This window comes from Mycteria americana, chromosome 7 (genome assembly GCF_035582795.1).
Source record: "Mycteria americana isolate JAX WOST 10 ecotype Jacksonville Zoo and Gardens chromosome 7, USCA_MyAme_1.0, whole genome shotgun sequence".
Classification (NCBI taxonomy): domain Eukaryota; kingdom Metazoa; phylum Chordata; class Aves; order Ciconiiformes; family Ciconiidae; genus Mycteria; species Mycteria americana.
Genome location: NC_134371.1, coordinates 27606858 through 27624001, shown reverse-complemented (window position 1 = coordinate 27624001; position 17144 = coordinate 27606858). Strand labels below are relative to the sequence as shown.

General features: G+C 41.0%; 1 protein-coding gene across 10 annotated transcripts in view; it reads left to right on the top strand.

Moving 5' to 3' along the window:
• DGKD (diacylglycerol kinase delta) overlaps window positions 1-17144 on the top strand; it is a 60200-nt gene that overhangs the window by 23222 nt on the left and 19834 nt on the right. For 6 of the 10 annotated variants that reach the window (XM_075507508.1, XM_075507510.1, XM_075507509.1 and 3 more), the window contains 8 exons: window positions 9075-9179; window positions 10024-10156; window positions 11055-11161; window positions 11722-11847; window positions 12943-13045; window positions 13568-13730; window positions 15808-15916; window positions 16684-16823. In XM_075507508.1, the coding sequence (XP_075363623.1) occupies window positions 9075-9179; window positions 10024-10156; window positions 11055-11161; window positions 11722-11847; window positions 12943-13045; window positions 13568-13730; window positions 15808-15916; window positions 16684-16823 (986 nt within the window). Of the gene's footprint in view, window positions 1-517; window positions 709-824; window positions 968-2076; window positions 2129-5321; window positions 5533-9074; window positions 9180-10023; window positions 10157-11054; window positions 11162-11721; window positions 11848-12942; window positions 13046-13567; window positions 13731-15807; window positions 15917-16683; window positions 16824-17144 lie in introns of those variants that run through there. The other 4 variants (XM_075507516.1, XM_075507518.1, XM_075507514.1 and 1 more) reach the window with 4 other exon arrangements.

Here is a 17144-nt window from a genome sequence, read left to right as displayed (position 1 = left end):
CTCATGAAAGGGATGGTTCTTCCCTCCTCCTTTTTAAACTCTCTTCTCTAAATTGGACAAAATCAGAGTGCACATTGGAAAGTCAGGCTTTTCTGGGGGTTGTTGTCTCTTCCACACCCATGTGTGTACACGTTCAGTAATTGTACACTTTCTGCTAGTGCTCTCACTCTGCTTATATTGGCGGCTGTCAGAATTTCCTTTATAAGCAAGTGAAAATATGAGTAGAGCTGTGAATTGCCATGTCCAGAATTGCTCTGCTGTTTTCCCCCCGTGCCTTCATTAAGTGCAGTTTGGTCCTCATTTCCTGTCAGAACCGCTGCAGTTTCAAAATACTTTGCTATTTTGGTAGTTTGTAATCCAGACTTCAGTGCAGTTTTTTCTGCTTGAGAAAAGGCCCTTTGGTAAACAGACCATTCTGAGTCACTGTTAGTCAGTGAAAATAGTCGTTTAAAATCCTTTCATGTCAAGGATTTTTAGGACTCTTAATCCAGCCTCCTGCAGGACTTGGTCATTAGTCTGCTTGCACAGAAGAAGCAAAAATCTGGAGAAAAACTGTTGAAGAGAGGATAAACATGGAAGAAGAGTTAGAGAGTCTGGAAGAAGTTGCTGTGGGTGGAGAGATCTGGCAATTGCTCCTATACATTACAGAATGACCCCAAAATATGCTAGGAGTTTTTGAGAAAGATGAAGCTTCTTTAAGAGAAAGAGGTCAGACTGAGCTTTATGTATTTTACTGTGAGACAGGATAGGTAGAGAGCTGGAAAGTGAAGGTGGCTGTGAAGAGCTTTTGTTTCCCTAGAGGGAAGTTTACTGCTTTGAAATTAGTGTCTGTTACTGCCCTCGTGCCTGAACAGTAGGAGCTTTTGTTTGATAATCTCTTTGCTCTTTGGAACATTCCTGCTGTGTTGGTGTTTTATCTACCTTCCTGAGCAAGGCTGCAGATTCCAGCGTCTTCTCCCCCTTCCAGGTGAGGCCACAAAGGCAGAACAACCTGTGGTAAACAGGAGGTCATTTGCGAACATGATGGGTTTAGCTTTACATGGGAGCTGCTCTAGAAGAAAAAGACTTCTTTTTATGCACATCTTTACTCTGGTAATTTTGACAAGCAGGGAGAGGCTTACTAATAATATTCACAGAAATTAGGTCCCAGTTGTGGTGCTTGTGATGGTTTCACTGTTGCGGTGTGTGAAACAGGACTAGTCTTTGCCTGGTGACTCAGTGCGGAAAGCTACTGGGTTCATCAGGCTGCTGAAAGCTATTAATTTCCTTTTGTGCTAGCTACCAGCCTCTTTTCAACACAGCTGAAGTTAGGGGGCTGTGAGGAGCTGTTACTAACAATAAGCTGTCAGTAACAGGTCATTTTCCTACTGTGGACAAGGACTTTTATTGCTCAATCCTCTGATTTATTAGCTGCTAACCTTGATATGTGTGAGCCCACTGAGACAGCAGCTCTGCCACCGGGGAACATTGACCTGCCCCTCTGTTCTTCATGGGTTTGCTTCTGTTTGAGTGAGTAGGAAGGCTTCTCTGAAATATCCTTCAGCTTCCCAAATGTGCTGCTCTTTCTGAACAGTGTAGTTCTGTTTGGGAACTCTTTTCCTGGCAGGACTGTGTCCTTTGGAAAACAGATGAAGAAAGGATGCGTGTGTGCATCTGCTGCATGAAGTGGAGGGTGGGCAGATAAAGGAGCTGTGCTAAGATGCTCTGGCACTTGGCATGGCAGCCCTATCGGTTCCCATTTGGTGCTGCTCCATCCATGTAGATCTCTAGTGATTAATATGCACAAATTACCAGGATTGTCTGCATTTTATACCTGCTAACAGTGGCAAAGACCTTCTTGCAGACTCTAGGTTTTGACAGCTATTAAGTGGTTGCAGAAGTCCTAAAACCTCTCCTTGTCTGTGATCCTCTTACCAATTGCCAAGAACAGGAATGTGCCTTGTTTAGGAACAGAGTTTCCAGAAGCATGTAGGAATGTGACCCTGGTATGAGAGTGATCATTTTCCCAGGGAACGCTCTGTCTGGTCTGCTTTCCCCCTGCAGCATCGGAGAAGATAGGGACTGGGAGAAAGCACAGATGGAGGGTCAGCATGAGTTGAACTTCATCTGTGGGCACAGCATAGTGGCGGTAAGTGCCAATGACAGTGCTCAGAGAAGATGCGCTTGTAATGTCCAACTCCCTGGCAGACGAGGTACATATTGCAAGATGAATGAACCTAATAATGTAAAATTGGTCCTAGAGAGACCACACCACATGCTGTATTTTCCTATGGAATTGAGCTGTCCTGGATTTTACAGATTGAAAATTAAGCTAAAACAGCCACATAGAAGTTGGGGATAAAATACCCGATATAGTGCAAACAGAGATTTGGACACTTAGGGCTATAAGGAAAATCTTGTTATTGCTATTTAAAAAAAAAAAGAAAAGGCAGAATTTGGCACAACTATAAGAACATTAACAACTTGTTTTATTTGTTGGAAATGAGAATTTCCATAAGATGGAAGATGGTAATTTTAGCAGGAAATAAAGATCTTGCACTATAAAAATAAATATAAAACTGGTGCATTTCTACAGTGTCACATGAAAAGTTTTTTTTTTCTTTCCCTTTCAGGGTAGCATCCAGGTTTTGAGGAAAGAGAATCAGTGCAATTCTAGAGAGCTCTAACTGACCTCTGCAGTGAGTTAACAGGACTGAATTTGTTGGCAAAACGGGGTGAAAGCTGAATTGCAAATCAGAAGAGGGATGTTGTCTGTGGAGGAAGGCAAGCCTCAGTCCCCCATGAGTCTAAGCATTGATACTCGTATTATTTCTCTCTTCCAAACTACAGAGACCTACTAAAATCATGCCGACTTGCTGTCTAAGGCTTTGCTGGCCTGATGCTCAGCTCAAGATTGTTTCAGAAGCTGACATCAATGAGACAGGCTTTTAAGATTTTAAGTGTAAAGGACTGGTTTGAGTCTGAAACTCATACTTTCATTTTCCTTTCTTCTCCCTTTTTCAGTCTTCTTTTTAACCTTGTGCAGTCTTCTTTTTAACCTTGTGTATTTGCTGAGGGGAGTAACACTTGCTTGATCCACACTTAGTCCATTTTGCCCTAACTGTGAGTTCAGCAGTCGTGTTTGAAACATATAGTGACTTCGCTGGTTTATGAATCTTGCTGATGAACGTTTTAATGTATACCAGTGTTCGTTTAACTACTGCTGTTGCTGGAACAGGAGCTGAAGTGGATAAAATGGCTGGGTCCTCATTATAATCTCACCCAATTTTCCTTCCTGAGTTTCTGGATATCAAGAGCTTACTCCACTATACAAAAGCAGACGTAGCAGTTAGCTACAGATGGTGAACATTTTCCCCGCCTTTGCCATATGTGATCAAGCTGAAGTTTTTGCCTGCACCAGCACCGTTCTCGCAGCTATTTTATTTTTTCTAGTTGCAATTCCTAGGTCTTTTGAGCTCCAGAAATTCCTGTTGTCCCTGTACCCAAATCGTCAACTGTTTAGAATAATCCAGGATCTCTTTGGAGGATTTATGGCTAGCACCTTTGAACGTAAGACTATATTTGAACAGGATGTGAGTAAAAGGAAGCAGTCAGAACGAGCAGGTGTTCTCATACACCCGCTTTTGGCTACTCTGAGAAATATATCACATCAGAAAAACTATATTTAGCAAAGTTGTATGTCCCCCCCGCCCCATCTCCCCCCACAGCATTTCTTCAGCCAGCTCCGTGATTGGGCCAGCGTGATCTTAACTTGTTTTGCTGTCTTTTGTGGTCACTGAGCTCACCAGATCTACTCTGATAACAAACAGTCCCAATGCATGTTTGGCCAGACTGTCACTTTTTTGCTGAGAAGTTTCTGGGCAGCCAGAAAATGCTGAAGGAGGAAGTGAGCAGAGATTATAAAGTTGTCTTTGGTGGCAGCAAGACCAGAGAATGAAGTTTATGCTCCGGCTGTTGGGTGGAGGAAGGTTGCTCAGTGCAGCAAAACACCAAAGGGTGAAGTGTAGCAGATTTCTATTTCAAATTTGGTCTAATATAAGGAATCTTTTTTGGGCTGCCTTTCTAATCCAGTTATTCACAGCTGTTCATTGGGGAAGGACATCCAGGGACATCCAGTCCATTTTTAGAATGTGAAATGAATTTTCTTTGGTTGGCTCTGTTGTTTGCCAGCTGGCCTGATTTGAAATGTCAGTAAACTGGTGTTAGTTTTGGACAGGGGAGTGTGGGTCAACATGAGGGGTGGGCGTTAACAGCTGGTAAGAGGGCATGTGCTGTATGAGGAAGAGAGAAAGGAGATGAAGCTAAATTTTGGAGAGGTGTGAGGAGAGCATCAGTATTTGCACAAGACAGCCAATGAAGGCATGGCTTTGTTCAGATTTAGATTTTTTTTAGGTTTAGAGTGAGCAAGCTTGAAAATTGAGAGTTTCTCTAATAGACTTGAGATGGCTCATCTGCATAGAGGGCACATAACTGTCTGCAAAGGGTTGACCTGGTGGGTAGTTGATTGCCACCATAATTCCTGCAAAAGATATTTCTGGGGTTTCATAATGCAGTGAGGAGTTTGTGAATTAAGCTGTGTCCCGATTTGAAATGTCTTTAAACCTTCCTGCCATTCCAATCCATCCTTACGGCTCTTCAGGACTCATTAGAGGGATTGGCAGCTTTTTTTTCCCCATGACTGTTGTTGAGCTCTTTTGTTGGTCAGTGTTAGGTCGCAATATGTCTCACCATGGTCTCAATGGTTAGACATGGTCTCATGGTTAGGTCTCAATAGGTCTCACCATGTGGTGAGCTCTGGGCACATGGATATCTGGGCATCCACTTCCTAGTAAGGAGTGAAATCTAAAGAACCACAGTTCAATAGCATTTAGGATCAAAGTGTGTTCGTTTTTAATATTCCCTTTTTAGGAAGAACAAGCACTTCTAATTTATGTAATTACTCATATCTAGATAAAATTCTGAGCTGTTTCAGGGCAGGAACACTCAGAGTTCTGCCAGTCCCCAAACAGGCCAAAAATGTATGAGATTATAAATAAGTCTTAAAACTTTTTATTGTGGTTTTTTTAACTCCTAGCAAGGCAGCCCCCATCCTAACTCAAAAGCAATCAGATCATTGTTTTTGTGCTCTCCGTTTATATGAGAACAAGAGGTCACTGGATGACATTACTGCTTTGTAAATTTAGAACAAATAAAAGGAAATGCTACTTCACCTAGTGCGTCGTCATCCTGTGGAATATACTGTTCCAGGATGTTAGTCAAAAGCTGTAGCCGGAACATAAAAAATAGCTGGACCATGCTCATTTCTAGCCACATTTGCCAACAGGGATAACCAAGCCTCGTGTTCCAGAGCATCGGCTCATTGCGGCTGTAGCTGAGAGCAAACACCCTGGGCTCCTTGGCTGGGAAAGGACAGCTTTTCAGGGGGAAGATTGCTGTGGCTTCTTTTGGAGATGACAAGAATTTATTTATTTTTTTTTTTTTTTTGTGTGTGAGACGTTAGATTGATCATCGGTCTCATCTAGACAGTGCAGTGTATGTAATAGCCTTTCACCCTCTGTTAGTATCCTTCAACAGGTGGATGCCTGGAGTTGAATTACCAGCTCAAGTAGAAGGAGGTAAAAGGGGTAGGATGAGTGTTTTTCTTTCCCTGTGAGTGAGAGCATGTTTCTGTTAATCTCAGTTCTGCCCTTATTCAGGACCAATGTTGTGGCGTGCCTGTTGCACATCAGCCTGCACAGGTCAGAGATCAGCGGCTGCCTGCAGCGCAGGGAAAGCAGGAGTGTCTTACACTCACAAGGTACCTGGTGTTGGCTGTTGTGTGTGTGAGGCTGTATGGAGGGCGAGAACTGTTGAACCACTCTGCGAAGGAAATGTCCCTATTAACATGTTTCTGGATTCCTAATTATCCTCATTAAAATGTTTAACTTAACACCACTGCATGTTAATCAGAAAAACAGGTTTGTATGGTTTCTTAATTTCCCCAAAGAATTGTTACACTAGTTACGTTAAAATCTTATCTGTCCTTCACAGTGAAGCTTGAATTGTCCCAATTTGTCCTCCTTAGAATAGGAGTGAGGTTTGAGATTGTATTCTTTTATTTCCCTCTCTGATGATACCACTAAATCCCAACGCAAATGTTGCTTTAGAACTGACTAATGGGGATGCTCTTCATAAATTTATCTTGCACAAAGTTACATTTTATTTGCAGTTTTGTAGTTACACAATAGACCCTCTATTTTAATTCTGTGACTCTTTGGATGATTCAAGTATGAAAATATTCTTGATCTCTTTATTTGTCATCTTGTCTTATGCACCTTAACTTTGTTCTTTGAACAGAGGATTGTCCAACACTGAATGTGGGGATTTTTAAGATGATGCAGTAGGTGACTTAAGAAGGAATTAGTGATTTTGTATATTGGACATTCTCCCCAGTGATCCAGGAAGTCAGTAGCCTCAGAAATTAATTCTTATCAAAGGAGTGTCTGCATTTCTGTATTTTATGCCAGTATTTTAGATTTCCTGTCTACCAAGGTGATTTAAAAAGGATACTGTGTACTTTGCATTTGCCTTTTTTTTTTCTTCCAAAAAAGAGAGAAAAATAGGAAAAGGGACAGCACTGAATAAGAGTGTTCTGAAATGTGATCGTGATGATAAAAAATTAATTTTACCAACTATTTTAAATTGTTTTTCCCCACTGCCCAAGAGTGTGCCAGTGGCTTGTTGAATGAACTGGCAGTTCCTTATAAAAACTGGCTGGTTTTAAAGCAATGAAAGGTCCTTGGATGCTTCGTCCTAGGATATTTGGACTTTACATAGGGTACTGTTGTACATATGCAATTATAGATGTTCTTGGCTTTGCTGCCAGAAAGAAGTGGGGCCCTGCACTGTCTGAACAAATTGGTTGAACTTGGTTTTACTTCCAGGGAAAAAGCTGCTTCCTCTTAGCAGGACTTCAGAGATGCTGCTTGTTCTTCTCTAACTTCACACTGATTTTTGCAGTAGTGTTTCATGCTCCATAAAAGGTTTCTCTAGGGTAGCCTTTCTTACATAGCAGAGTTTTTGATGGAAATACAGTTAACCTCCCACTTTTCTACTTTCCCGAGGAAAATAAAGACTCCTGTGATTACCTTCTTTGGGAATAAATTTTATCAGAGCTGGAATTGTTTAAAGGAAAAGTCAGGGAAGAGGGAAGGAGTTCTTCAAAGTTTTATTTTTAGAAAATTGTAAATATTTATTTCTGTTTGCTTACAATTGATACAGATCAGGTCATTTTGTCCAAGATAGAATGTTCCATGCCAAAACTGTGTTTCTAATGTGAATGGCCAGTCCTTGCTTTAAAAAGGTATTTAGCTCCATTCATTGCCTACTTAATGTGTCTGTAGCACCCTTTTTTAGGTATTGGTAATGCCTCTGGGTAAACTTAGTGTTACTGCAAGTGAATGCTGCATTCTGTCCTACAAAAATAAATATATTTTGAAAATTGAAGAGCTTAAAATAAAGCAGAAATTTACAAGTGTATCTTTTTTGTTGACATTACATACACATTTCTTAGTGGATGCACTGATGCACTCCAGTATCAGCTAACAGTTTCATGTTCAACTTCAGAGGTTTTTATTTTTAATCTGTTTTATGAATCATAATGAGAGAAGCAAGAAACACACTGGAAAATGGTAGTTAACAGGGGTCATGTATTGGGGTGATGGTGTGGGTTTTTAGTGTTCATTAACAAAACTTTGGCTGCGTGCTTGCAAGAGCCACACAGATTTCATCAACCTGACACAATCTTAGCTTGTTTTAATCTGTTGTTTCAGATGTTAAGGTACAACTTGCTGGAAAAGCAGATGATGTAGACGATTTTTTTCAAATGTACAAAATGTAGAGGGGCACAGGAGAGTCTGGGCTGCTGGAAGTTTTTAGAGTTGACATAAAGGGGAGCCTTTTGATTTTTGTTAATGGTGCTCAACCTTAATGCAGCTTTTCTTAAACCCAGATCTTGCAAACACTTCAATATTGGTCTAATTTAAAAAGTCAGTTGGATGGAAATCAGTACAGAGGTGTGCACAGGGAGACAGTGTTAGTAAGATAAGATGACTACATTGTGGGGAAGAAAGACTTTTGTCTTAAGAAGAATAATGTTGATTTATAGTCGAGTCTGGACCCCAGCTGAATGGGCAGCCCTGTGGACAGCAGACGTGGTCCTCTGAAGAGCTAGGAGCTTTTATTTCTCTCTGCTGCCGCCATCTGACAAAAGGAGAGAACATTGGTGGTAGGCTACACAGAGACCTGTCTGCCTTCCTAGGCAGGGGAGAGTTTCGGCCACCCTGCATGTCTTCTACTGGTTTGTTAAAAAAATGAACTGTTTATTTAACATAGGGCAACTAACGCATGGGAGTTAGCTCAGGGTAGAAGAACACCGAGGAGAGTATTTTTCAAGGAAGGCAAACTCACCACAACCTCAGGCTGCTAGTGGGACATTTGTTGGAATATCTTTTATGTAATAAATGTAGAACAAGTCCTCAGGAAACATGAGGGTTCAAAATACAGTGATTTCTCTTCTAGGTTGCTTATTTTGTTTGATTCCTCTCCTCCTCTCTTCCCGCTTGTCATGACTCTAAACAGGTTTTTAGTATGATGTTACAGAGCATGTTATCTAATTTATTAATTGCTAGAAACTGGTATATTATGGTGTTAACAAAATGTTTTAATGTTGTTGCCAATTTAAAAAGTTGTTAAGTACTTAAAAAAAACTTACGCAACTTCTGCACATGTAATATATTAACTTCTGCTGCTTTGTGCTTGATTTGTGTTATTTGGGTCTGAGAGATTTCTTTACTCAGTTCGGTATTGGGAATGACAGCTAGAATCTCTGTGGTTCTGTACATTTATGAAGGAATTAAGGTATGTCACGGTGGAAGAGAAACATGGTTGAAAGGTGCAAATAACTTCTGTTCTGTTGCGCAGCTCATTGCCTCTGAAAATAGCTTCAATAGACTACACTAGTAATAATGTGTTCTCTTGCTGTCTCTCACTGACATGCCCAGAATACACACCATTAATTTTCTCTCACGCTTCAGATTATCACTCCATGTCGGAAGCTCATCCTTTGTGCTGATAACAGAAAAGAGATGGAAGATTGGATTGCAGCACTGAAGACTGTACAAAACCGTGAACATTTTGAGGTAATAGGAAAATGTGTTCCTTTGCACTCTGTGCATTCTCTCCTAAATAACAGCTTGTTTTGAGATTGGAGTCAGCTTCCAGTGAAGTTAATAGAGGTAATTTTTATTGACTATAATGGGTATAGTGTTAGGGCTTCTGTAAAAACTGTCCCAAATACACTGAAGTGATTCTTCAAAGAATGCTGTGGCTTTGTGTACTCTCCCTTGGTAACTTTGAGAGCACATTTCAGAGTATGGGTAGGTTTTGAAACACAGTTCCCATCCCATTGTCTTTTCACTCTTCAGTTATCCTCCCTGTCCTAATTCATGTCTTGCCTGCTTGGTATTCTGCCTACTTCAGTGCATCTGTTTGCTTTTTGGGGCTGTAGTTAGGCCAGCACTGCCACCAAAAGAAGCTGTCTTGTGTTTTCCCCCCTCTGTTGCTTGTCTCCCTGTTGTCTCCTCCTTTATGCTGGCACAAGCATTCCTCTGCTATGCAATAAACCAGGTTGGGGAACTGATCTTGCTGAAAACTTAATCCAACAAAAAAATGGGGAAGGGAAGGATCAATTCTGCAGTAGATAAGTTCTCCAGTTCATTTCCCTACACACGCTTGCAGTGAGACGAGGATGGGAGGTAGGACAGGAGCAGGAATGAAGGTGTGGCTTCTTCTTCAAGTAGTCTCTTCTGGCTTAAAGACCTTCTTGAGTTGCAGCTATTGTGTATAAACTGCATGTGGCCTACTCTTTCCCTAGTATGTGTGTTCTGTTTCTGCCTTTCCTGACTGCTGTGCGCAAGTCTTTGTTTTAAGGAAAAGTCTTGTTGCTCTACGTTAGACTTTGCTGTAATACATTTATTCTATTAGTCTACCCAGTACAGCATGGACCATTTCTCAGGGATGCATAACTGGTACGCCTGTTCACATGCTCGGCCAACGTACTGCAATGTGTGTCGGGAGGCATTATCTGGAGTCACATCCCATGGGCTCTCATGTGAAGGTAAGCATGCTTTCTTGTCTCCTGTTTTGGGAGCATCATATTTTATAGCTCAATGCCATGTTCCAGAGATAATTTAAGAGGAGTGTTGTTAACACTCCTCTTAAAGATGTAGAAAAATGCTGCATAATAAACTTGAGAGAGCTACAGGCTGTGCATGAGACTGGAGGTCTTTTCTGGACCTGATGCTGAAACCCTTTGCTGCTGAATCCCTTTGGCTTCACAGAGAATTTTCCTGCAGAAGTCAAGATCAGGATTTTGGCATTTTGTAAAAGTATAATAGATGTGATGCTGTTTTCATGCTGGTTTTAATGTTGGACCTGATAGGAATATAGCTGATTTTTTTTTCCCATATACACAAATACTGCCATCCCTTATTAAAATCATGCTTCTGAAGTGAAGAGGCATGTAGGTATCTATCTGATACCTACTTCTGAGGTATCAGATAGAATATTCATAAGAGTACTCCTGTTCATAAGAATAATCATATTTGTAAGAACGTCCTTGTTAAGTGTCTGAATGTCAGGAGGTTATTCTTTTTCAGCTTTGGCATAGCAGATATGCCTGGCTGTACACAGCTCATACTTCTAGCGTGAATGAGGTTACACCCACACTGTGTAAAAGGATGCAGGACTGTATGACTGTGTAAATCATGTCAAATTTAACAAGGTGATAACTAAGCTTTGTACAAGCAACTGGCAAAAGTGACAAGGCAAGAATTAATAGCTAGCTCATCTTACTCAGTATGCTTAGAGCTGATAGTTTTGGCAGTGCTGACAAGGGTAGTGTGCGCCCATGCTTTCTTCTGGAGCCAAATATGGTCACTTGGGAAAGCTTTTGCACAGACTGCCACATTATATGTTCTGAGGCAGGATTAATATATTCTTCTCTTCCTCTCTAGTGTGCAAGTTTAAAGCCCACAAGCGGTGTGCTGTGCGGGCAACCAATAATTGCAAGTGGACAACTCTGGCTTCTATCGGGAAGGATATCATTGAGGATGAAGATGGGGTAGGTGTTAAGTCTTAACTCTTCCAGCCTTATCTTGATGTGGAAGCACTGGCATGTGCTCTACAGCTTTTTTCACTGTACAAATAGCAGATTCTGCCTTTATGCGTTAGTGATGTGGGAAAGGCGTTTACTGTCAGAGCATGAGATTCTATGTGACAAGTCCAACCAGGATAGCGAGGACTCCTTAATAGGAAGAGGCTCCTGCTATGGACTGGGGGAGTTGAGGTTAAGTAATTGGAGGCAGTTGGAACCTGGTCTGAGTTTTGGCAAAAGAAAGATAAATGAGTGGTTGGAACAGTACCTTAGCATATGGGATGTCTGATGCAAGTGTGTGTTTCCTGGGTAGCCTGGGGCGAGTCACCTGGTCTCTTTGTGCTTAAGCGTGATGTAAAATGCCAAAAGAGATCCTCAGGTGTTTTCTAGAAGTGGCCTTTGCTGCCCTCAAACAGTGCGTATAAAGTCTTGCATCTCTGTATGTCTCAGTGCCACGGTGCATCCTGTGCCCCTGAGTTGCACTCTGGAAAGTCCATATTGCTTCTCTCCCTCTGCACCATTTGCAGATCTCGATGCCACATCAGTGGTTGGAAGGAAACCTGCCTGTGAGTGCCAAATGCACTGTGTGTGATAAAACCTGTGGCAGTGTCCTACGTTTGCAAGATTGGCGCTGCCTTTGGTGCAAAGCCATGGTGAGTTGAATAAATGTGATCATTTCATTAAAAGGATCGTCTTTGATCAGCTCTGTGGTGTGTTCTTTTAATGACATTTACTTAAAACAAAATTTCTAACTGTCCTGTCAGTATGTGCCATGAAGGACTTCATTGTTCTTTCTCCAGATGATAAACAGCCTGCAAGAGATAGAAATTTAAATTTGTGCTGAAAAGTATCACAGTGATGCATAAAAGTAAGACCTGAAATAAGTATCTGGCTTCTCTGCAAGCTCGTTTTCTTTTGATAGTGAGCTTTCATAGAAGAATCTAATTACACTAGTTATGAATCAAGGCCTCAGGCATGGGAGATGTTGGATTTTAAGGAGCCATTATTTGTCATTTCTACAACTTGAAAAGGTACAACAAAAAAGGACAATAAAGAATACTAAGCTATTTTAATAATAGCAATTTCCCTTCCCATTGCAATAGGTTTCTCTTGCCTAACCACGGCAGTGATGCAGACCTTGCTATGTTTCCAGTTGTCTATAAGATTAATAAGAGAAGTATCACAAAATACGTGTTTATAATGTGGGGGGTGGGAGCTTAAACCCCAAGCAAACCCTCTGTCTTGCAGTCTTCATGTACCAGGAATGACTGAAGTGCCCTACTCTGCTTTGTATTTCCTTTTTTGGGTGGCTTTATTAATCCTTTCTTCTCTTACCTCTTATGTCCCTCATGTCTTCCTGCTTTGTTTTTTACTTTCTTGTTTTCTTGAATTCCCAGCTTTTTCTTTTGTTGCTACTTTTAATCTTTGAACTGAGGCTTGGATTTTGAAAGCAGAATGCCTGAAGGCTCTTAAAGCCACATCATCTGTTATCTGGTCCTCCTAGCACTCAAAGTGCTAGTCTCATAAATTCAAATGGCAGAAAAAGTACGTACTAATGGAAAGAGGAGAATTAGTAGAAGACTCTGATTAGATCATTCTTAAAATAACTTTTATCAATTGATATTTCCTTGGATGCTCCCCCTCTTCCTTTCTTACTCTTCCTTTACAGCCTCTTGTTGGGTGGCTTTATGAGTTATACCACAGTGCCTAAAAGAGTCTGAATAGATGTTTTTCGGTGGTGTTTTCAGGTACACACAGCATGTAAAGAGTTGTTGCCAAATAAGTGCCCTCTTGGGCTGTGCAAAGTGTCTGTCATTCCTCCTACTGCTCTTAACAGCATTGATTCAGATGGTAAGTATTACTAGTAAGTAGTGCCTTCTTTCTCCTCCTCTCAGTCACAGTCCCTTCAGCTAACACTATTAATGCCAGACTCTGTCAACTGAAGATTCTGCTTTTTGGTGTTGCTGAAATTCCAAACTGGAAGATACTGCTGAAGTATGGCAGTGAACTGTTTGCTTTGCTTTTGCATGCAGTTTATTACCCTGTAACGTCAGTATTTGCTGAGCTGCAGCTGTTAAAATTTATTGAGAACAACTATATTGCAGAAGAAGTTTGGGAGGGCTGGGGAAGCTGAAAATTTTGGCATACTGGTAGGAGATAAGTGTGACATTTGGCAGCATGAGGCGTGGTTCGTGCTGGATTCAGGGCTGTGCGCATTTGGCATTTACCCAGTGAGTGCCATAAGCACGAGGAAAGTATTAGCTTCTTCATAGCTGTGCTGGGGTGTGGGGTGTTTTTGTTCTCACTCCATCTCCATGGGAAGCTTCACATCTCTTGGCTTTTCCTCCCTTTGCCTTCCCTTTTCCTTGGCAGGTTTCTGGAAAGCTACTTGTCCCCCTTCTTGCACAAGCCCTTTGTTGGTCTTTGTCAACTCAAAAAGTGGAGACAACCAAGGTGTAAAATTTCTACGAAGATTCAAACAGCTACTGAATCCAGCCCAAGTCTTTGACCTCATGAATGGAGGACCTCACCTTGGGTAAGCAGATACTCTATGGAAGCACATGTTCCTTGTAAATACCAGAAAAGTACAAGTGATTTATTTGATTATAAGCTCATCCTCAAATATAACAAGGAACCTATTCCTCAGAGAAGACTGAACACATAGGAAGTTTGGAGGGGTTTTCCCCTCTCTGTGTTTAGTGTTATTGATTAGCTAAAACCAAGAATGTTGTTGAAAAAGTTTATTATTTCCATTCATCAGTAACAGCAGGACAGCTTGAGGGGTTTTGGGGGAATTCCAGAAACGCTACCCTGGAAGAAGACCAAGCATGGAAGGCTTGAATCCAGAAGAAAACTTGTCAGCAAACAGACTTGTAGCAGGCATCCTGATGTATTGTTAACGAGACTTAACTTGAGTTAAATTGAGTGAACAGACAAATGTCATAGATAGCAAATGAATTTTGTCAAAATGAGATTTGTCCAGAAATAACTTACCTGGGAAGTATGTGAAACTTCCATCCGGTAAAGATTTTATGGTGATATTGGGAAAACATCTTTTATGAATGCTTTTGGTAAAGTTGGTTCTGCCCTGGGACCTAGATGACATTTCAGACTTGTTTACCAGATTACACTAGAATATCTATGGATAAAAAAAAAAGGCGCTGTGGAATAAATTCCTTTAGTGTATTTCTGCAACTCTGTTTAAAAAAAAAAATCTGGTCTCTAGTTTGCTCCCTCCAAATGTTTCTCTTGCATCGGATTTGAGTAACTTTTGTCATGAATGGGTGCTTCTTATAATAAGAGCCAACACAAGGTGAATTTCCTTCATATTTTTCTAAATGTGACTCAAAGTTTATGACTAAGACCTGTAGATGCAGGGTGCTAAATCTGGGAGTGTCCACTCCTGGGTGAGTGACCGTTAGGTTCTGCTTTCCTGAGAACTGTTGTGGTTTCTTGCCATAGTGCATTGTAAAACACTGGCCTTTAAAACTGCAGCATGCTGTCCAGGGGATGTGTTTGTCTGATGAATAATTTATAGAAAACTTTTAAAATTAAATAGTTCTCTTCTTCCCCTCCCCAGTTGGACTGACTGTAGAGAGGAATTTTGCTTTTAAGCAGGAGAGAAGAGAAAGGAGGGAATCAATTATTTTCTGAAGCTGTGGTGCACACTTCTAAAACAGCTGCTCTTGTTCTCTTTCTTAAAAAGGAAATGGTAGTACAGGGTAAAGGCTGCTTCTTAATAATGTAAATGTTCTCAATTGGTGCCAGTCAAACTGTACCATAAGATGTTGTCATTTCTGATAGACATTTTTCATGTGTCAACAGTACTTGAAGAAGTAAGGATTTTCATGTACTACAGTAAATCCTGTTTAGGTAATAATAAAAAAATAAATATATACAAAACCAAAATAAAAGCAGGCGGTAGTTCTGGAAGATGTTCAGTAAGAAGCACAGTTTCAAATAGCTTAAGGAGAGGTTGTTTTTAATATTCTGAAAAGGGTGAATAGAGAAATTCACACTTATCTTGCTGGTGAGTTGTTTGCCTGCCTGCAGGACAGACAAGGCGCCAGAGCATTGATTTATGTTGCTTTCCTAGAAGAAGGACTAAAGCTTGTGAGGCTTTACATCCTCTTACAGTTGTCTGCTTACTGAATGACTGCATAAAGTTCCCACTCTTCAAGCTTTGCTTTAATTGGGATGGCCTTGAGTGTGAAGGCAGTGACATCAGAGCACTCCAAACAGTGACAAATAACTAGTGTTAGGCTGAACACAGCAAATCTGCAAAAAGGAATTAATTCAATGGATAATGAGCTATCACATGCTTGTTTCCTCTTCTGTTCAGACAAAAGTGCCCTGCTTTAGTAGAGGAGTATGTCTGGGACGCATTTCTGTAGTGAATAGCCATTGTGAATTGCTTAGCTGTATTTATAATTCCTTATTTATAATAATTTTAATTAATTTGTAATCTGATAGTGGCCCATATTCATTGTGAAATCAGAGCCTACTTTAAGCAAATCTGCCATGTTTATTACCTAGATTGGAATTGTTTATCATTTCCTTCTATAACAGATGATTGTTCTTCTGTCTTGCTTTTTTCTTTCCCTTCTCTGTAGTTTACGCTTATTCCAGAAATTTGACACTTTCCGGATTCTTGTTTGCGGTGGGGACGGCAGTGTTGGCTGGGTTCTCTCCGAAATTGATAGCCTCAATCTTCACAAGCAGGTACCTGCCCAACGAGCTTGGTTGGATGAAAGAATGAAGGAATAACAACAGCATGGGTTGAAGAGGACTTTCTTTGGTCATACAGATTTGCCCCAGGACTGAAGCCGCTGAAAGCTTACCACAGCAGTGTTCTTGCAGTAGTTTTCTGCAAGAAGCAGTACCGCACTAATTCATTATTTCTATCTCCATTGCTCCCCCACAACTGCCTCTTACAAGATCCAGCTTTTGGAGTAGCTCCAAGTTACTCCTGCTCCATTGGCAGCAGAGACTTATACTTAGAAAGGGCTGCAGTTAGAAAACTGGGAGTTCCACAAGGGTAGTGCTCCTCATCTATTCCCTTTAATTCTTGTGGTGTTGTTTCTGAGTCCTGGGATAGACAGAAACTTCATTGGAGTAAAGGTATCATACAGTGTTTAATTTGTTTCCATTTTGTCTTGGAGATGTCTATGCTAATTTTACAGAAGAAGCAATGGCACCACCTGATGGTTAAAAAAATATATCTGTAGAAGGGGTTAGTTTTAGTAAGATGCTCCTCCAGATGGTAGCTGTAATACACTCCTCTCTCAGTTAACAACTTAGAGGAAATTTTTCCGTACTTGCATGCTCTTCTGGCTGTTTTCCCCATCCAATTACTTTCTCCTCCCCCTGGGACTAGCTGTTTCTCAATGACTAGTCTGTGTAAGGAATCAGTCATATTACTTGTGGCTGTTTGTGGCTTGTGTTTTCCCATTTGAATATCAGTTTTGGTTTCCTGTTCTCTAATGCAGTGCCAGCTGGGAGTGCTGCCCTTGGGAACAGGGAACGACCTTGCCCGTGTGTTAGGCTGGGGGTCTGCTTGTGATGATGATACCCAGCTCCCACAGATCCTGGAGAAGCTGGAGAGGGCCAGTACCAAAATGCTGGACAGGTGAGTAACCATCGCTAACATCCTCCCCTGCTCAAGAGTTGTGTGAAAGTACCCTTCCAGGAGAACTGGACAGTTCTTGATTCTACCCAGCTGCTGGACTTCTTACTAATGCCAGTGAACATTTTTTCTTTGATAATCCTCTGTCACCCTTTAGCAACAAAAGGTAGTCTGGCTTTCTATGTCACTGCTGCAGAATAGTAATGAGTGAAATTGTCTGATGTCCAGCGTCCTCTCTTGTGTTCCAGAGTTCTTGTCAATTGAATTTGACAAGAACATGATTTATTTTTTTAAGCTAATTTTTTGCTTGGTAAATTTGAACCA